Source organism: Priceomyces carsonii, assembly GCF_900007245.1.
Source record: "Priceomyces carsonii strain CBS4050 genome assembly, scaffold: Debaryomyces_carsonii_scaffold_1, whole genome shotgun sequence".
Lineage (NCBI taxonomy): Eukaryota > Fungi > Ascomycota > Pichiomycetes > Serinales > Debaryomycetaceae > Priceomyces > Priceomyces carsonii.
The window spans coordinates 470,371-485,593 of record NW_026946674.1 but is presented as its reverse complement, the minus strand read 5'-3'; the positions used below and the strand labels follow the sequence as shown (position 1 = coordinate 485,593).

Genomic DNA, 15,223 nt, shown 5'->3' with positions numbered 1-15,223 from the left:
GACTGGCTCTGACATTGTCTCTTATTATTTAATTAGTCTAAATTTAAACTATGTCTTTTGTAAATTTTTTCATTTATGGGCTGAATGTGACTCAGTCAGCCGTCTTAACATTGACAAAGATGACTGAACCATATACTGTATATGCAGGATGAAGTTATATTTTGGAAGACAAATATATATGTTATAAAGATTTAAGATATCGTAACACATATTCTTTCATGTTGGACAGCACCAGACCAGAACCAAGGTGTGAATCACTATATACTTTGAGTAATGATTTAATTGCGCGAATCTCAGTTTCGTCAGAGATAATTCCGTTTTCAATGGACTTATCGAGAACTAATGATGCAAATTCTCTGTCTTCTTTGTACAAGAAACTTAATACCACCGCTTCAACAAGCAAACCAGAGGAAGATCTCTTCGTAGTTTCATTTACTTGTTTTGAAACAACAGGAATATAGTCATTGTAGAGCTGAAGCGCGTCGTTTAGATCAAAATTGGCTTTCGCCAATATCATACCTTGGATCTGACGTATAGGAACTTCCTGCTGCATTAGAGTCTCTGCGATCTTCAAATTATAGACCTTGTCCTCTCTAATGGCTTGGTAGCAATAAGCTATTATAAGCTTTTGCTCAACGAGTTCAAAGCCCCACTTTTCATGCACCTGATAGTGATGAAACTTTTTTAGAGCTTTATTAATATCGTTCGATGTCATGCTGTAGAATTCTATTACTTTCAATCTGAGCATCAAGCTTTCAATTGAATCACCATGATCTAGCTTATTGATATCAATATAATGAACAATTTTAGAACGAAGCAAGTCATCTAAAGGTTCAAATTTGATTAATATTCCCAACTTTTTACATAAGATGATAAGATCATCAAATCTTTTTGATTGGCCCTCGTTGTAAACCAACAAGTCTTTCGCTTGAATTCTGTCGAAGGTATCAACAGCTTTAAGAAAAAGGTGTTTAGAAATCAATTCAGGATTCTTTTTAAAAAGTTTCTGGAACAAGACAAACGTAAGTAATTTATTGCCAGAAATTTTATCACTTTCTAACGTCTCAAGTAAGTAGTTATCAGGTAGGTCTATAATATTTAAAATTGATTCAAAATCCTTATTTTTGACGAAGTCAATCAAAGATGTCCAAACACTGAACTGGACATCATTAATATTAACTTTTGTTAAAAGATATAAAACTCTCGATAAGTTTACAATGCTCGGGGACAGATCTTCCTCTTTTCTATCAAGATTTGTCGCAATGCTCTCTAATGTCTTGAGTAATAACACAGGATCATCTTTATTAGCGGAATTGATTTCTAGCAAATCCCAATTTTCAAATACTCTCTCTGGATTTAGTTTCATAAGTTTGAGTAATGATTCAGTGGGTAATTTCAAGTCCTTGATTTTGAAGTAAATCGAAAAATTAGAGGCGTTACTCACAAGCTCGTTCATTATTTCATCCCTTTGACTGTTATTGCTCTTGTGAAAGTGCTTTATAAGATTGCTCAAGTGACAATCATCTTTTTTTGATGCTTCCAGTAAAATTTCTTTGACTTGATTTAAAGTCGTAGCATGAGGGTCCTTTTTCAACAATGATGATACAAATCTTACATGTATCACCCTCCGAAAAGATACTGGGCGAATTAACTTCCCCAGAAGCATATTATAATAAAATTTAATGAAAGATATCTGATGTCTTCTATTCAGATTTTTCTTTTCCAAAAATAAAACACAAATTTGAATCAAATTAAAATATGTCTAAGTCTACATTTATAGATACAAATATCTACGTAAGTTACGCTGAGTCAATCATGTATAAGTTTCGACTCCATCTCTGCTAACAATCCAACGCCATCAAAATAGTTCTCCCAATTATCCTTGACCTTAAAAGAGTCAAAATCCTTATAGTTAAAAAGATTCTCAATATAGTCTTCGTACTTTATCCATCGCCCTTCATTTTCACACTTGCGACTCCAACTAGCTTTGTAGGCACCACCAAGAGCACATGCATTAGGTATTTCAACTTTGAAGTTTCCATTAAGGGCACCAAGTATTGATCCCATTTTTTTAATGATGGAAGTATTTTTAGACGCACCACCGACATAGAAGCATTTATTTGGACGAGCAATCAAAGACTCGAGTGTTTGTTTCTTGCCATCTGTATAGAGATCACCGAATCGTTCATGTAATCGAGAATAAATGTCTTGAAAATGTTTAGCCTCGGACTTTGAATGGCCAGAGGTTAGACTATTGTTTTCACTCAACATTGGACCTGTTCTTAAACGACAGCTCAACGACTGGGACTCCACAATCGAAGTGACGTCATTTTCAACATCCCACTTTTTCACATCAACAACGTTACCATTCTCATCTACCCTTGATCTTTTGATTTGCGCTGATGCATTTGGTACTATTTCGCCAAGAGGAAAGTATATTCCTAGACTCTCGTTGAATTCCGATGACTTATCTAAGATTTCATCAAATTTATCCCATGAGTTTTTCGGAAGATTAAGCTTTTTGTTTAATTCATTCCGTACATTCTCTCTCGCTAAGGCACCATTACAATAGCAGATCATGCCCATGTAGTGCCCTGGCATAGTAGGATGATCAAAGAGATGATACTGAGAAGATGGCTTGAAATTTTTTGTTACAATTAGAACAGTAGTAGATGTGCCCAATGAAATCAAACAGTCATTCGGTTGTAATGGAAGAGATATTATAGTGGCCAAATTATCACCTGTAAAGGAATATATCCTAGTATCTTTGTTGAAACCATATTTTTCGACGAAATAAGAAGATATGTTACCCAGGCTCTGATATGAAATTGGTTTAATATCTCCAAGCTTTTTCTTTAACTGAGTCACTCCCTTCAATGATTCAGCCTCGGAAACGTTATCTAAACTCAGATGCGTACCCGCAGCAACTGCCAAGAGATGCTCATCAAACTTCCCTTCGGAAATATCATAAAGGTTCATCCCACATGCCTCGGCTTGTTCAATATTCGCTATTTTTCCTAATAAAATACTGGCAACAAAGCTAGAAACCAATGATATTCTAAAAGTCTTTTTGTAGTTTTCAGGATCCTTTCGTGTTGCAATTTTTCTGATTTGCAAGCCAGTGAATCTATAATGAGCCCTTGAGCCCGTAAGTTCAGCCAACTTGTCTGCGCCTCCTGCAACCTTTTCAAAGTCTTTGATCTCTTTACCTGTGGAATGATCTTGCCAGTTTGGTGAAGTTGGAATTGCCAATGCATCATTCAATTGACTAGCAAGATCCTGACTAGAATTCAAATTTGATAAAAGTTTCGGAGCACTTTCAGACCAGTACACTGAGCCATGTTGTTGCCCCGATCCACTTATACCCCTAACTTTGCTGAAATCAAAACCTTTCTCCTTCATTTGACCAAGAACATAATCAATCGAATCCAACCACATAGCAACGGGACTTAGAACCTCTTCACCATTGATATATACCCCCTTTTCGACCCCATACTTATTTTTGAAAACTTCATCGAACTCAACATGAAAAGTGTCCAAATGATTTAGCTTTTCGTCAGCGACAATAATTTTTAACTGTTGAGTAGATAAATCAAACCCTAAGAAGTAATCACTCATATTTAACTTCTAGCCAGTTAATAGGATTTCTGTTATAGATTGGCCAAGGGGGTAATACAACCACTAGTGCGATGATAAAATGAATGATAAAACTAACAACAACTAGTTTGATATCTTGAAAGCAAAATCCGATCACAGTAGAATCAATGGTATTAAAGATGAGAAACGTTCTAAGGTGTTTCTCAACCAACTTCTGACCCGTAAAATCAATTGGAAATTCGAATATAGATAGATCCATTGGGGGCTAAACCGTTAGTTGACAACAAGCTTGAAAATTATTTAGGCGCGTTAAGCAATTATGCTCGGAAAAAGAAACATGACGACGGTTCGGAAGGACTTTCGTCGAGAATTAGATAACTCGAGATTATTTTTTCAAAAGAACCTTGGAAGACAAGAATTCCCTTCACTTAGTTCTGAGACGTACAAGGTACTATACAAGTAGTTGCGAGTATTTATAAAATAAATAAAGCGTAAATTCATTAGTTATACTTTGTGTACATTGTGACTAGTCTGGCACAATCGATACTTTATATATTTTGTTGCTGCAGCTCATAATAATTTAAGTCGTTACTGATTAGTTTTTCCTCGAGAAAATCTGTGACCATATTGTACTTGTCCTCTTCTATTATAGACATATACTTTTTATTGGACTCTTGGTCAAACGTAAACGTATAATCTTCATTAGAATAGACTGGCAAATCATGAAATTTAAAATTCTTCCTCTCAATGTTAGAATTATAAGTCGAAACAGTTGTTGACCTTGTCAATGACGACATTAAAGAATTTTCTGTATCGGATGAAGGAGAAGTAGTCCTTGACAATGCCGGACTGTCAATAAGCTCATCGTCTTCCTCTAACTCATGATCAGATACACGATCATAGTCAATAAAACTCAAGAAGTCTTCTGCCTCTGGCGAAGCTTCGCTGTCATCAAAAGCTGGAGTATCATGAGATAGCTCATTCATATCAGTAATCAATTCATTCATCGGATCATTTAATTCAGCGAATGCTCTTTTTCTGGCGCCACTTATACCATCGTACTCTACTTGTACAGGATGCGAAGGTTTATTCAAGACCATATTTTTCAAGCTCTTGTAATCATGGATCAAAGACAACAAATGATTCTTTAGTTGGCCATTCTCTCTTTCGATAACTTCGATGTTTTTTTCAATTGTAGTGGCTCCTAGGTTGCATTCCTTCTGACAGTTTTCGGTTCTCATTAATTGACTAGTACTGTTATTATGATTTCTACTTTTATTACTATTGTTATTACTATTATTATTATTACTAGAAGCACACCAGCTGTTACTGTTGTTAGCTGCCATTGGACTGTTACTAGGAATTAATTTAGAGGCCGGCTTTTGGGCCAATTTTCTTTTCCTATTTTTCGGTACTTCAGTAGGTTTTCTCCCCGGCTTTGGCCGTGGTGGTAGCACCCATTCTCTCGATGTTTTCACAGATATTGGTCCATTAGCTGTAGTTGTTAGCAAGCTATCCATTCCATACGATCTAGTGTTTTTTAATTCTACTTACCACTCATGGTTCATAGCCGACTGTGAAATGATTAAATAAATGATTTAGGAACGAAAGATCCATCGCAAAATATAAATATAAGTCTTTATTACGGATAGTCTCGGATTCTGTTCGAATTGAGAGTAATACAAATTTAGCTTTCACTAATTGGGCACGGTAAGCAACTTCCGCGAGCATTGTCTTGCTGGAAACACTACGCATCCGAGACCCGACCGCCTTAAGTCCAGATGGTACAAACACCTTGTGAAAAGCGAGAAACTTATTCAAGGTACTACATTACAAGAAGCTATTTGTCGATGATTTCTTTGGCATGAGGCATCTAACTTTAGCTTTTACCATATCTCATGGATTGCTATTGCTCTTTTGAGCTTGCTCTCAGGGGTGAGTTTATCCTCGAAATATATGTGGTGTGCATACAGTGCGACCCCCGGGAAACATCTAGCCAGTACCAAGGGTTGGGATACTAATCTCCTTTCAGGGTTAAACAATACTCTACCCCAAACTTTCGATTGTTTGCTTCTTATGTTGCACTATTGAATCGCGGAAGCAGTTGTAGAGTAAGACTTATGTAGTCTAGGCACATGTGTGATCTAAGAGTTATAATTCAGGTTATAAAATCACAGATTGGAATATTAGAGTCTACGTTGAGGACATATCCCTGAGTATACATACTTTGTGTATGTTGCTACCGTGTCTTTACCGTGCCGTGCCTAGCGCATAGAAACTTAAATGAGTACCCGGGTTTTGGTGCAATTATAGATTATTTATTCCAAAACTCCGATAGAATATTTCTGCCGATCGCGAAAGTTCAGCCTCCTGTATTCAAATGTTGATGGCTGTATTGCATGCACAGTTACAGCGCCTAAGAAATATGATACGAAGTGTATATTCACCTGAGTATAACTCAATAATTATCTACATAAATACTTACCGGGAGAGTTAAAGTTGAAAATCTTTCATGAAGAAGTCTTTCACAGGTGGATTGGCATTGATGTAGAAGGCTTTAAAATCTTATCGTCAATCAAGTTGTCTTTCCAAAGTGAAGTGATTGTTTTTGGCTTTGTCAAGAATAAGATGCCACTCTTTCCGTAAAAATTCAAATCGCCCAAGAAAGAACCCTTCGATCCTGTGAAAGAGAACATAGGTAAGGGTACAGGAATCGGAACATTAACTCCAACTTGGCCACATTCGATATTTTTTGTAAAGCGATTAGCGCATGCTCCAGAAGACGTAAAAAGAGAAACTCCGTTACCGTATTTATTTTTATTCACGAGATCAATTGCTTCGTCAAGAGTTTCAAGTTCAACGACAGATAATACAGGCCCGAAAATCTCTTCATCATAAGCCCTGATCCCAGGCTTGACATTCGTCAATATGGTGGGGCCCAAAAAATTACCTTTTTCAAATCTCTCATCTAGCGGAGTGTACCCTCTACCATCAAGTAAAACATGGGCGCCAGCTTTTTCTGAATCTTGTATAATTTGATTTGCTTTTTCCAAGCTACTGGGGTTAATCATGGGCCCAAGATCAGTATTGGGGTCAAATCCGCTCCCAACATTTAGTTTCGCAGCATCCCTCACAATTTCTGGCAACCATTCTTTTGTCTTTCCAACTGCAATTAAAACAGAAATCGCCATACATCTTTGGCCAGCAGCTCCAAAAGCAGCACCATTCAATGCGTTGATGAATTGATGTTTGTCCGCATCCGGTAACACAATCAAATGATTCTTTGCACCCAAGTTAGCTTGTACTCTCTTACCTAAAGAAGTCCCTTTTTCATAGATATATTTTCCGGCTTTGTCTCCGCCAACAAATGTAAGGGCCTTAATTCTAGGATCCTCGATTATTTTATTTACGGTTGGATGCTTTCCATGAACTATATTAAGAACTCCTGGTGGGACTCCTGATTTGGCGACTAATTCCGCAATTATCATAGCAGCACCAGGAACACGTTCTGACGGCTTAATGACAGCAGTATTTCCAGTGACAAGAACCAACGGTAAAGACCATAAAGGAACCATAGCTGGAAAATTAAAGGGACAAATGGACCCAATAACTCCCAATGGTTCTCTTATCATCTTAGTTTCCATATCAGTTGCAACTTCTAGGGTCTCTCCTTTAATATCATTAGTGATATTGCAAGCTGCTTCTGCCACTTGTAAACCTCTCAAGACATCTCCTCTTGCATCCTGAAACGTTTTACCTTGTTCTAAGACTATAACAGAAGCAATTCTATCCATATTTTCTCTAAGAAGTTGTACAAACTTGAACGCAATACCCTGTCTTTTAATTACAGAATATTCTTTCCATGTTGGAAAAGCCTTCTCCGCTGCGCTGATCGCTTCATCCAATTCTGAAGGCGTGGATTGCGGAACCTTCAGAACAACATAATTCGTTGCTGGATCATTTATTTCAAACCACTCTTTAGATTGCGACTTAAAGAATTGATTATTGACAAAACTTGGTGTAACATATGGTTCCTGGTTCTGCGAAGTGTGATTTGTGGGGTAAGATTGAAGGCTCGAATTTAAAGACAATCCTGAAAGATATCTAAATTGAAGAGCCCTGTAATTCTTAATCAAAGGTTTCAAGATTTTAACACGTTGCATCATATTCAAAAGTGTTATTTTCCGATATGACTAGCTGAAAAGATCTTTAAATATACTATTCAATGTATCGGGATGTTGAACCCGCTTTAAGTACTACCCCATATTTGGTACTTGCACGCGAAGCTAGCAGAATCATGTGGTAGGACATATCGCCAAAACTTAGAATATGCGAATAAAACTATTGTTTTGAATCTAAGGATTTTTATATATCTATTAAAAAGCAAAAGTCTAACTACATCCGGCGCTACTCTGCACCGCATCTTTATAGCAATCATCGTTCCAGATATCATAATATAAATCAAGGAGACATGAAGTACTCCAAGCCTGAGTCGGACTAGAATCATAACAAAATTCACCATCTTTATTTGTTAGTTCAGTTAACCCGGCCCAAGGACTCTCACGAATCCAACTAACATTTCCCTGTAGCCTTTCATTAAGATCTGTCTTGATTTTACTCCAGGATTCACTTTTAGCTTGCTTAGTTTGTAAGTAATGAAACAAAGAAAATGCCCGAAGAAAATATCCTGTACACCAAACCCACTCCGGTCCCTGATGATAATTTCTTCCCTTCGATGTCGCAAAGTCTGTACTATCTTCACCGTTATTGTAATACGGTCTGTAGTTCCAGTCGCTGGGGTCAAGTGTTTTCATTCCAACTTTTCCACGTATAGCAGTATCAGCTACACTAAGAGCTGAAACAGCCTTCGAGATGCTGAACAACTCTGGAGCTACTACCATCGCTATAGCAAAATTTGGTCTCAATTGATAATCTTCATAAGGTTTCCCTGTTTTATATAAGTCTTTATAGATTCCTCTTCTGTTCACAAGAGAGGGATCGATTTTATAATCTTTATCGTCCAGTGAATCAAGAGGAATATAAAAGTGTTTCTCAAAATTGTCTTGGATTAACTTTTCCCAGGTGGCAAAAGAGATCTTTGAGCCATCTGACCTACTGACTTCAGTGTATTTGAACAAGCCTTTCGAATTCAAAAATCTAACGAATCCTAAGCTGCTCTTCAATAACCCTTGGAGCTCAATAGCTGCCCCATCTCTCGGGGTACCAGGAACTCCCTTAGACCCGGCCTTTTCACTTTCTCCCATTTTATCCATCCACGTTCCACAATTATACTGTGAACCCCCATGAACAAAGCCTGTCGACCAATCAATATAGACTTCAACATTGAATCCCTCATCTGACATTTGCGAGTCTAAATTAGGCCCAGCATTTGCTTCGCGAAATTTGATACCCTTTGCGTGACGAGCTAATATTTCAAAAATTATGTCCCTGATGGAAGACTTGTAACTGAATGCTTCTTTATCATCATAACGAATATACCTATCATCCAAGGGAAATCTTCTCTTTACTTTCTCATCCAAAATCGAAGCCCCATCTTTCGCATGTATGACATATTCCTTTACAGCTTGGATAAAAAACCAAGCAGCATCTCTAGCATTATAACGCGGATTTCTACCAGCATCAAGAAGATTTGGTATCAAACCGTGCTTCAAAGTCTGGGCAAATCCGAGAATATGATTCTTAGCGTCTTCAAATCTTCCTGTGACTATCAAAAGACCTCTGAAAGAAATAAAAACATCTCTTCCCCAACATCTCATATAGTCGTTACTGAAATGTGGCAAGCCAGCAGCAATACATGGAACTTGCTCGAAGGCTTTCAACGAAGTATTATTCATTCTACCAACCATCTGTACAGAGGTTAGAGCCATTGATTGAACGAAGTTAGTTGCATTTTGTATTTCCTTGCTGAAGTGTCTTAAAGCTCTGAAGCGAGCAGCTTCATAGGCCACTCCTATTACAAGTGCAAAATAATGAGGACGAAGGAAATAGGGAGCAACTCGAATGGCGGTAATTCGATCTTTAAGCCAATCATGGAATTGTTTTAAAGGGTCTGAAGAGGCCAGATATTTGTTCAAACGATCTACGACGTAATCAAGCGCCCATTCACCTTCTCGTAAATGATCACAGATAGGGTCGCCAAGTTTATTTTCCCAAATGACACTTTTCAACACAGAAACCCATCCTTGCAAGCCTGCAAATACTAAAGGTCCAACTCCAGGAATAGTATATGTCCCATCAGCACCATTGCTAGCGTCACGTTCTTCCTGTTCACAACGATAAAGAATTACATTCAAATCATACAAATCCAAACCTTTTGAAGCCTCTACCGCACCGTCCTTGACATATTTATCCAACGATAAGTCAACACCAGGAATAAATGTCGAAAAAAGTGCAATTGACCCAGGAATAAAATCTTTTCCCACTTGAATTACAGAATCATTTCCATCTAAAAAGACTTTGGGCTGGTCAAGCTCTTCAACTCTAACAGGAACTCCTGTCAAGTATTGATTATCATATTTGTACTCTCCAGTTTTTTTTAACGTATAACAGGATTCACATTTGACATGTGTTCCACCAAGACGGACAGGAGAGAGAATCTGTTCAGGGACGTCCTCACTAAATTTCGTTCTTGCAATTAAAAGCCATCCTTTTCCTGTTCTAGAATTATAACGTTGAATATTGATATACTGATCTTCATGATGGATATACATTTCGTTTTCTTTAGCGGAATCTTTACTTTCCAGAGCAAGAGAGTGGCGGATAGCATGCAACTGCAGCTTTACTTTTCCAATTCCATTAGTGCCATAAGTATATTGTCTCTTTTCACCGACAACATCTAGTAGCTTAGGATACATTTCGTCATAGCCCATTACAGATCCAATTGCTGACGAGCAAAATGCAACCAAGGCAGCATTTGGTAATGTGTCTTCCACAGTACGTTTTTCAGCTGGCATCTGATTATCATGTGTGCAATCCATAAATAATGCGTGAGGAAGCTCGTTACTCAATATAACAGGAATTTCAAGTTCAGAAGAGCACTCAGGGTATTTATTTTTTTGTGGCTCATTACAGGATGGATAAGCAAGTTCATCTAATGGCAACCAAGTCAAAGATCCTATGGGTCTACCACCATGCTTGTGAACTAAGCGGGATAATTCTGAAACCAGCCATGCCTGCATTGCTTCTCTTATAAGACTGTTGATACCCAACCGTTCGACGAAAATTTTATCCATTTCCTCAGAGCCGCTAAATAACTCTGCCACCACATACAAATTATTATTCACAGATCTCGCAGCATCCAACAATGTTTCCCCAACATGCAAAGGAGTTGAATGGCAATTATCAATTCTGAAGCCCCCAAAAATGGCAGCACACATTTTCGTATATTCAATCATACGATTCCAAAGATACGGCGAATCGTCAATTCCTCTCCCGTATCTCAATTTCACACAATCGTGCCATACAATCACTTCTCTCCTCAAGTATGCCTTAGACGCGGAAGATGCAAAATCTACTAAAGGATTACCTCCCCAAATCCATCCGTTGTTTGCTAGAGACCACTCATTTCCTTCTAAGTCTTGAACCTTCGTAAAATAAGGTTCTGTTAGTGGATTCTTCTCATCAATAGGACCTAGCTTAGGTCCATTCTCGTCCAAACGTAAGTAACGTATGCGGTCTTTTAACTGCTCTTTAATTGAACTTACATCACTGTCGTAAGTTGCATACAAATTTAAGTTGACTTCATCCAAAATTGAATTTGCCTTACTTGATATGGCCTCAAAGTTATTTTCAGAAACATCGACCAAATGAAGTAATATCTTCAAAAATTTTGTGGCATCCAATTTATTGCTAAATCTTCTTCTTAATATAACGCTACTGTTTGTGTTGCATGATTTCAAAACAAAAGATGACAACTGCTTCAAGTCATTGCGATCGACTTCTGGTGGGACATCGATTGGCGGGATTTGGCATCCCAGATCGAAATAAACTTTCTTTATTTCACTTAAAGTGCTGATCTTATCAAACACATAGTATTCCCAAAGTCTTAACGGATTCAAAACATGTTCGGAAACTCCTTCAATAATAATATTTAATTCATCACCATTCGTAATTTCGATAGGTAAATCGTAACTTGACAATTTGCTAGAAAACTCAAGCAACGCGTCATCTAGCTCAATAGCAGATGTTAAATGTGGAGCAGTTTCTTGATTGTATCCTGACTCAGGATGATATTTCAACCATTCAGAGTTATTTGCTGTATGGTTCCATACAACATCAGTGATAGATAACAAGTCATTTTTTGCTAATACTTCTTTTATGAAGTCAATGCCTTGTTCATTATTTTCAAATAGTAAAGGATCTAAGCGCAACTGATCAAATATTGAATAAGGAGAGTCTGATTCGCCTCTCTCTTGAAGTGGAGTAAAGTGGACCATGTTGTATCCCTTCTTCGATACGTCTTGAAATAATTCATTCCATTTGTCTAAGGGACCTATCCACTTCGAGACGACAGATTGCAAGTTGATATTGTTGAAAGCAACGTATTCTTCATTGATTGTCAAATTAGGAGGTACATTGAAGTAGTATTGATCAGTCTCACGCAGCACGCCATCAGCATCATGGTAGCGTAAGTAGAAGCAAAATGCGCCTGGCTTATATATTGGAATGCTAATCAAAACATCTTCGTGGAAGTGAGGTTCAATGGGGTACTCTGTGAAATTGGATCTTTCGAACTCCGCAGAGCCAGTCTTCGGAAGGTTCGTTAAAAGTACACTTTCTTTTGATACTATAGAAGCGGCATTTAATTGAAAAATCAAGTTAAAAAGAGGATCCCCATTCTTATAGTTATCTGGTAAAGGAAGAGATGGGAGCAATAAAATACCACTTGTAATTGAATCATTGACAATTGGTTTACCATCATCTGATAACCTAAGAAGAACAGTCTTTGCCATATTTTGTCTTTTTCAATAATGCTCTGGTACAGTAATTAGTATTCTAGATCCTGAGTAGCAATCTTAACACGGAGGTAACAAAAGAAGGCCCTGTTTGTGCCATTGAGTTACCACATTTCATGCTCGAAAATAAACTTACATAATGTAACAATAAAGTTAGCAAGGCCTATCCTATCAATTCTTCAAGACCTTGTAGTTTATTTATATGATACACTTTTGCTGGTGACTTAGATGTATTTGTTGTGTGGTGTGCGAATATTCTAAAAAAATTAAACGTAAGAAGCTTCCCCACCAGGAGTCGAACCTGGAATCTTCTGGTTCCAACCGAGAAGTGGTTACGCAATCGTAGCCAGACGCCTTGACCATTGGGCCATGAGGAACGAAGCTTCACGAAATCTGGCAAAGCGAACTTCTATAAGGAAGCTTCGTAGACTTAGCGTATTCTGTAAGCGCATTAAATCTAATTAAGATTATAAAGTACCTGATCTTGTTACTACTTATATAGTTATTCTCAAAGTTTTCCTTCATATTTGCATTGCTACTTCTGTTAGGCTGACAAGCGTAAAGTGTTATACTTTAACTGACTTTTATAAGCATAGTTTCCCGACGTGAGTTTTCAACCCTTTATTTAGTGGCCGGTTCTCTACCCGTGGTATCATATTATTCATTGTTTGCGATAATTTTATCGACATTGCCTGTTTTAATCTTATTAACTTTACTGACAAGTTCTTGATTTAAAAACGATATTTGAGTGAGGCGTTTTAGCCCATTAAGATTAACTGTGGGCACTCTCTTCTTGTTCCACACGCTCTTTTAAAAAACTGTAAGTTTTTTATTTGGCGAAAAAATCGTCTACAAATTCAAAAGATAATGATAACTAAATATAAAATTATTGCTTATCGAGTAGAAGCAGTCAAGAAACTATTTGTCAACCATTACGAAATGCTTAAGAATATTTTACGACTATTAATATCCAAAGGCGAGAAATAGAATATCGAACTGAAATATCCTAGCTTTTTTGAAAGAGCTTTAATATCTGTTGCTCACGTTTCTAACTGTCTCTTAACTTTTGCATCCTTTGCGCATTTCTCTCAGTATTGATCTGGCTCAACTTTTTCATTTAAGAATAATCCGTAAATGGTTACTGCGGCTCCTAAAATTGTTACTATTTTTTTTTAGAGATGAACCTGTAAAGGTAAATGTTATATTCCTATACCTCCACAAGCTGTTAAATGAGCTCCATTGACACAGATCCAACAACAGCATCTGTTGGTGAATCATCATCAAGTAGAGTTAGGGCCTTCAAGTGCGATCAGCCTGAATGTGGGAAGGCATATTCCAAACCGTCTCTACTAGAACAGCATCGGAGGTCTCATACGAATGAACGTCCATTCAAGTGTGACAAGTTGAACTGCGGAAAGTCTTTTCTAAGGAAATCGCATTTGCAGGCACATCTTGTATCTCATGAAGCTCAAAGTAGTAAACCTTTTCATTGCTCAATATGTGGAAAGGGAGTGAATACTCAGCAGCACCTTAAGCGCCACGAAATTACGCATACGAGATCGTTCCAGTGTGAATACAAGGACTGCAATGAGTCATTTTATAAACATCAATCCTTGCGACACCATGTAATGTCTGTTCATGAAAAAAAATTGACTTGCAAAAGTTGCAACAAAACCTTTAGCAGACCTTATCGTTTGGCGCAGCATACAATAAAATACCACAGTGATTCCCCGACATATCAGTGTGATCACCACGGTTGTTTTCACAACTTCAAAACGTGGTCAGCATTACAGCTTCATTTAAAGACGGAACATCCCAAAGTCAAATGTAAGGTTTGCGGAAAGGGCTGTGTTGGTAAAAATGGTCTTAAATCACATATGCTCAGCCATGACAATGATAAGATGGTAAAACTTTGGAACTGTAAATATTGTGATGTTGGAAGATTTTCAAAGAAGAATGATTTGATAGAGCATTATAATACTTTTCATGATAAAAATGTTCCAGATGATTTGTTGAAGCCTGATGAAAGAGAATACCTAGAGAATTTATTAAGTCAATCAATCAACCACAATAAAAAGATTGATTTGAATACTTTTAATCCAGCTGATATTGATGAGGCTGATGTCGAAGCTAAGAATGAAGTATTAGGAGATTCGCATAAATCTTTAAAGTCGCTCGATTCTTTACAATCAACTTTGAAGAGTGGCAATCACACAATAGTAGAATTAATACTGGGTAATTTCAACAAACGGAAAATTGAATGTCCTAAAAAAAACTGTAATAGACGATTCAGTCGTGAATATGACCTTAAAAGACATTTGGATTGGCACACAACCCATTTAAAGAGAGTGGAAGACTATTTGAATTCTTTGAAAACCAATGCTGTAGGATCCCCAAAAGAGTGTGTGACCTACCCTCCAGTTGAAAATAATGAATTTAATGATAACGACGACCTAGAACTTGATAGCCTAATAGATCTGGAGCTTAAACTGCTTCGCGCAGGGGAAACATGAAGAACCAAAGTGACGATATAAACTTACAATAATATATATTATACAATTCAATAAATCTATAAGTATACTGAAAATCAATATCTCTGCCTCTTATCACTATAACTTGAGCCGTAACTATCAGATTTTCGTTTGTTTTCG

The 15,223-nt window shown here is 37.3% G+C and overlaps 7 protein-coding genes across 7 annotated transcripts in view; 1 reads left to right on the top strand and 6 right to left on the bottom strand.

Moving 5' to 3' along the window:
• Nucleotides 1-181: 181 nt before the first annotated feature.
• Nucleotides 182-1,666, bottom strand: PRCAT00000264001 (uncharacterized protein; the record flags this gene model as incomplete). Its single annotated transcript, XM_062952532.1, has 1 exon — nt 182-1,666. One exon carries the CDS (start codon nt 1,664-1,666, stop codon nt 182-184), a length of 1,485 nt encoding a protein of 494 aa, XP_062807113.1.
• Nucleotides 1,667-1,809: 143 nt separating this feature from the next.
• Nucleotides 1,810-3,618, bottom strand: XKS1 (xylulokinase; the record flags this gene model as incomplete). Its single annotated transcript, XM_062952521.1, has 1 exon — nt 1,810-3,618. The coding sequence occupies one exon, from the start codon at nt 3,616-3,618 to the stop codon at nt 1,810-1,812; it is 1,809 nt and encodes a 602-aa protein (XP_062807112.1).
• Nucleotides 3,619-4,145: 527 nt separating this feature from the next.
• HAP41 (Hap41p) lies at nt 4,146-5,117 on the bottom strand (the record flags this gene model as incomplete). The annotated part of the gene is made up of 1 exon (XM_062952510.1): nt 4,146-5,117. The coding sequence occupies one exon, from the start codon at nt 5,115-5,117 to the stop codon at nt 4,146-4,148; it is 972 nt and encodes a 323-aa protein (XP_062807111.1).
• A 1,005-nt stretch (nt 5,118-6,122) lies between these two features.
• ALD6 (Ald6p) lies at nt 6,123-7,763 on the bottom strand (the record flags this gene model as incomplete). Its single annotated transcript, XM_062952499.1, has 1 exon — nt 6,123-7,763. One exon carries the CDS (start codon nt 7,761-7,763, stop codon nt 6,123-6,125), a length of 1,641 nt encoding a protein of 546 aa, XP_062807110.1.
• Nucleotides 7,764-7,988: 225 nt separating this feature from the next.
• Nucleotides 7,989-12,569, bottom strand: GDB1 (bifunctional 4-alpha-glucanotransferase/amylo-alpha-1,6-glucosidase; the record flags this gene model as incomplete). The annotated part of the gene is made up of 1 exon (XM_062952488.1): nt 7,989-12,569. The coding sequence occupies one exon, from the start codon at nt 12,567-12,569 to the stop codon at nt 7,989-7,991; it is 4,581 nt and encodes a 1,526-aa protein (XP_062807109.1).
• Nucleotides 12,570-13,801: 1,232 nt separating this feature from the next.
• PZF1 (Pzf1p) lies at nt 13,802-15,085 on the top strand (the record flags this gene model as incomplete). The annotated part of the gene is made up of 1 exon (XM_062952477.1): nt 13,802-15,085. One exon carries the CDS (start codon nt 13,802-13,804, stop codon nt 15,083-15,085), a length of 1,284 nt encoding a protein of 427 aa, XP_062807108.1.
• A 117-nt stretch (nt 15,086-15,202) lies between these two features.
• Nucleotides 15,203-15,223, bottom strand: part of PRCAT00000258001 (uncharacterized protein) — a gene marked incomplete at both ends in the record, with an annotated part of 4,644 nt that continues 4,623 nt past the window's right edge. Inside the window, one exon of the mRNA XM_062952466.1 lies at nt 15,203-15,223. This exon is cut by the window's right edge and continues 4,623 nt beyond it. Within this exon, the coding sequence (XP_062807107.1) occupies nt 15,203-15,223 (21 nt within the window).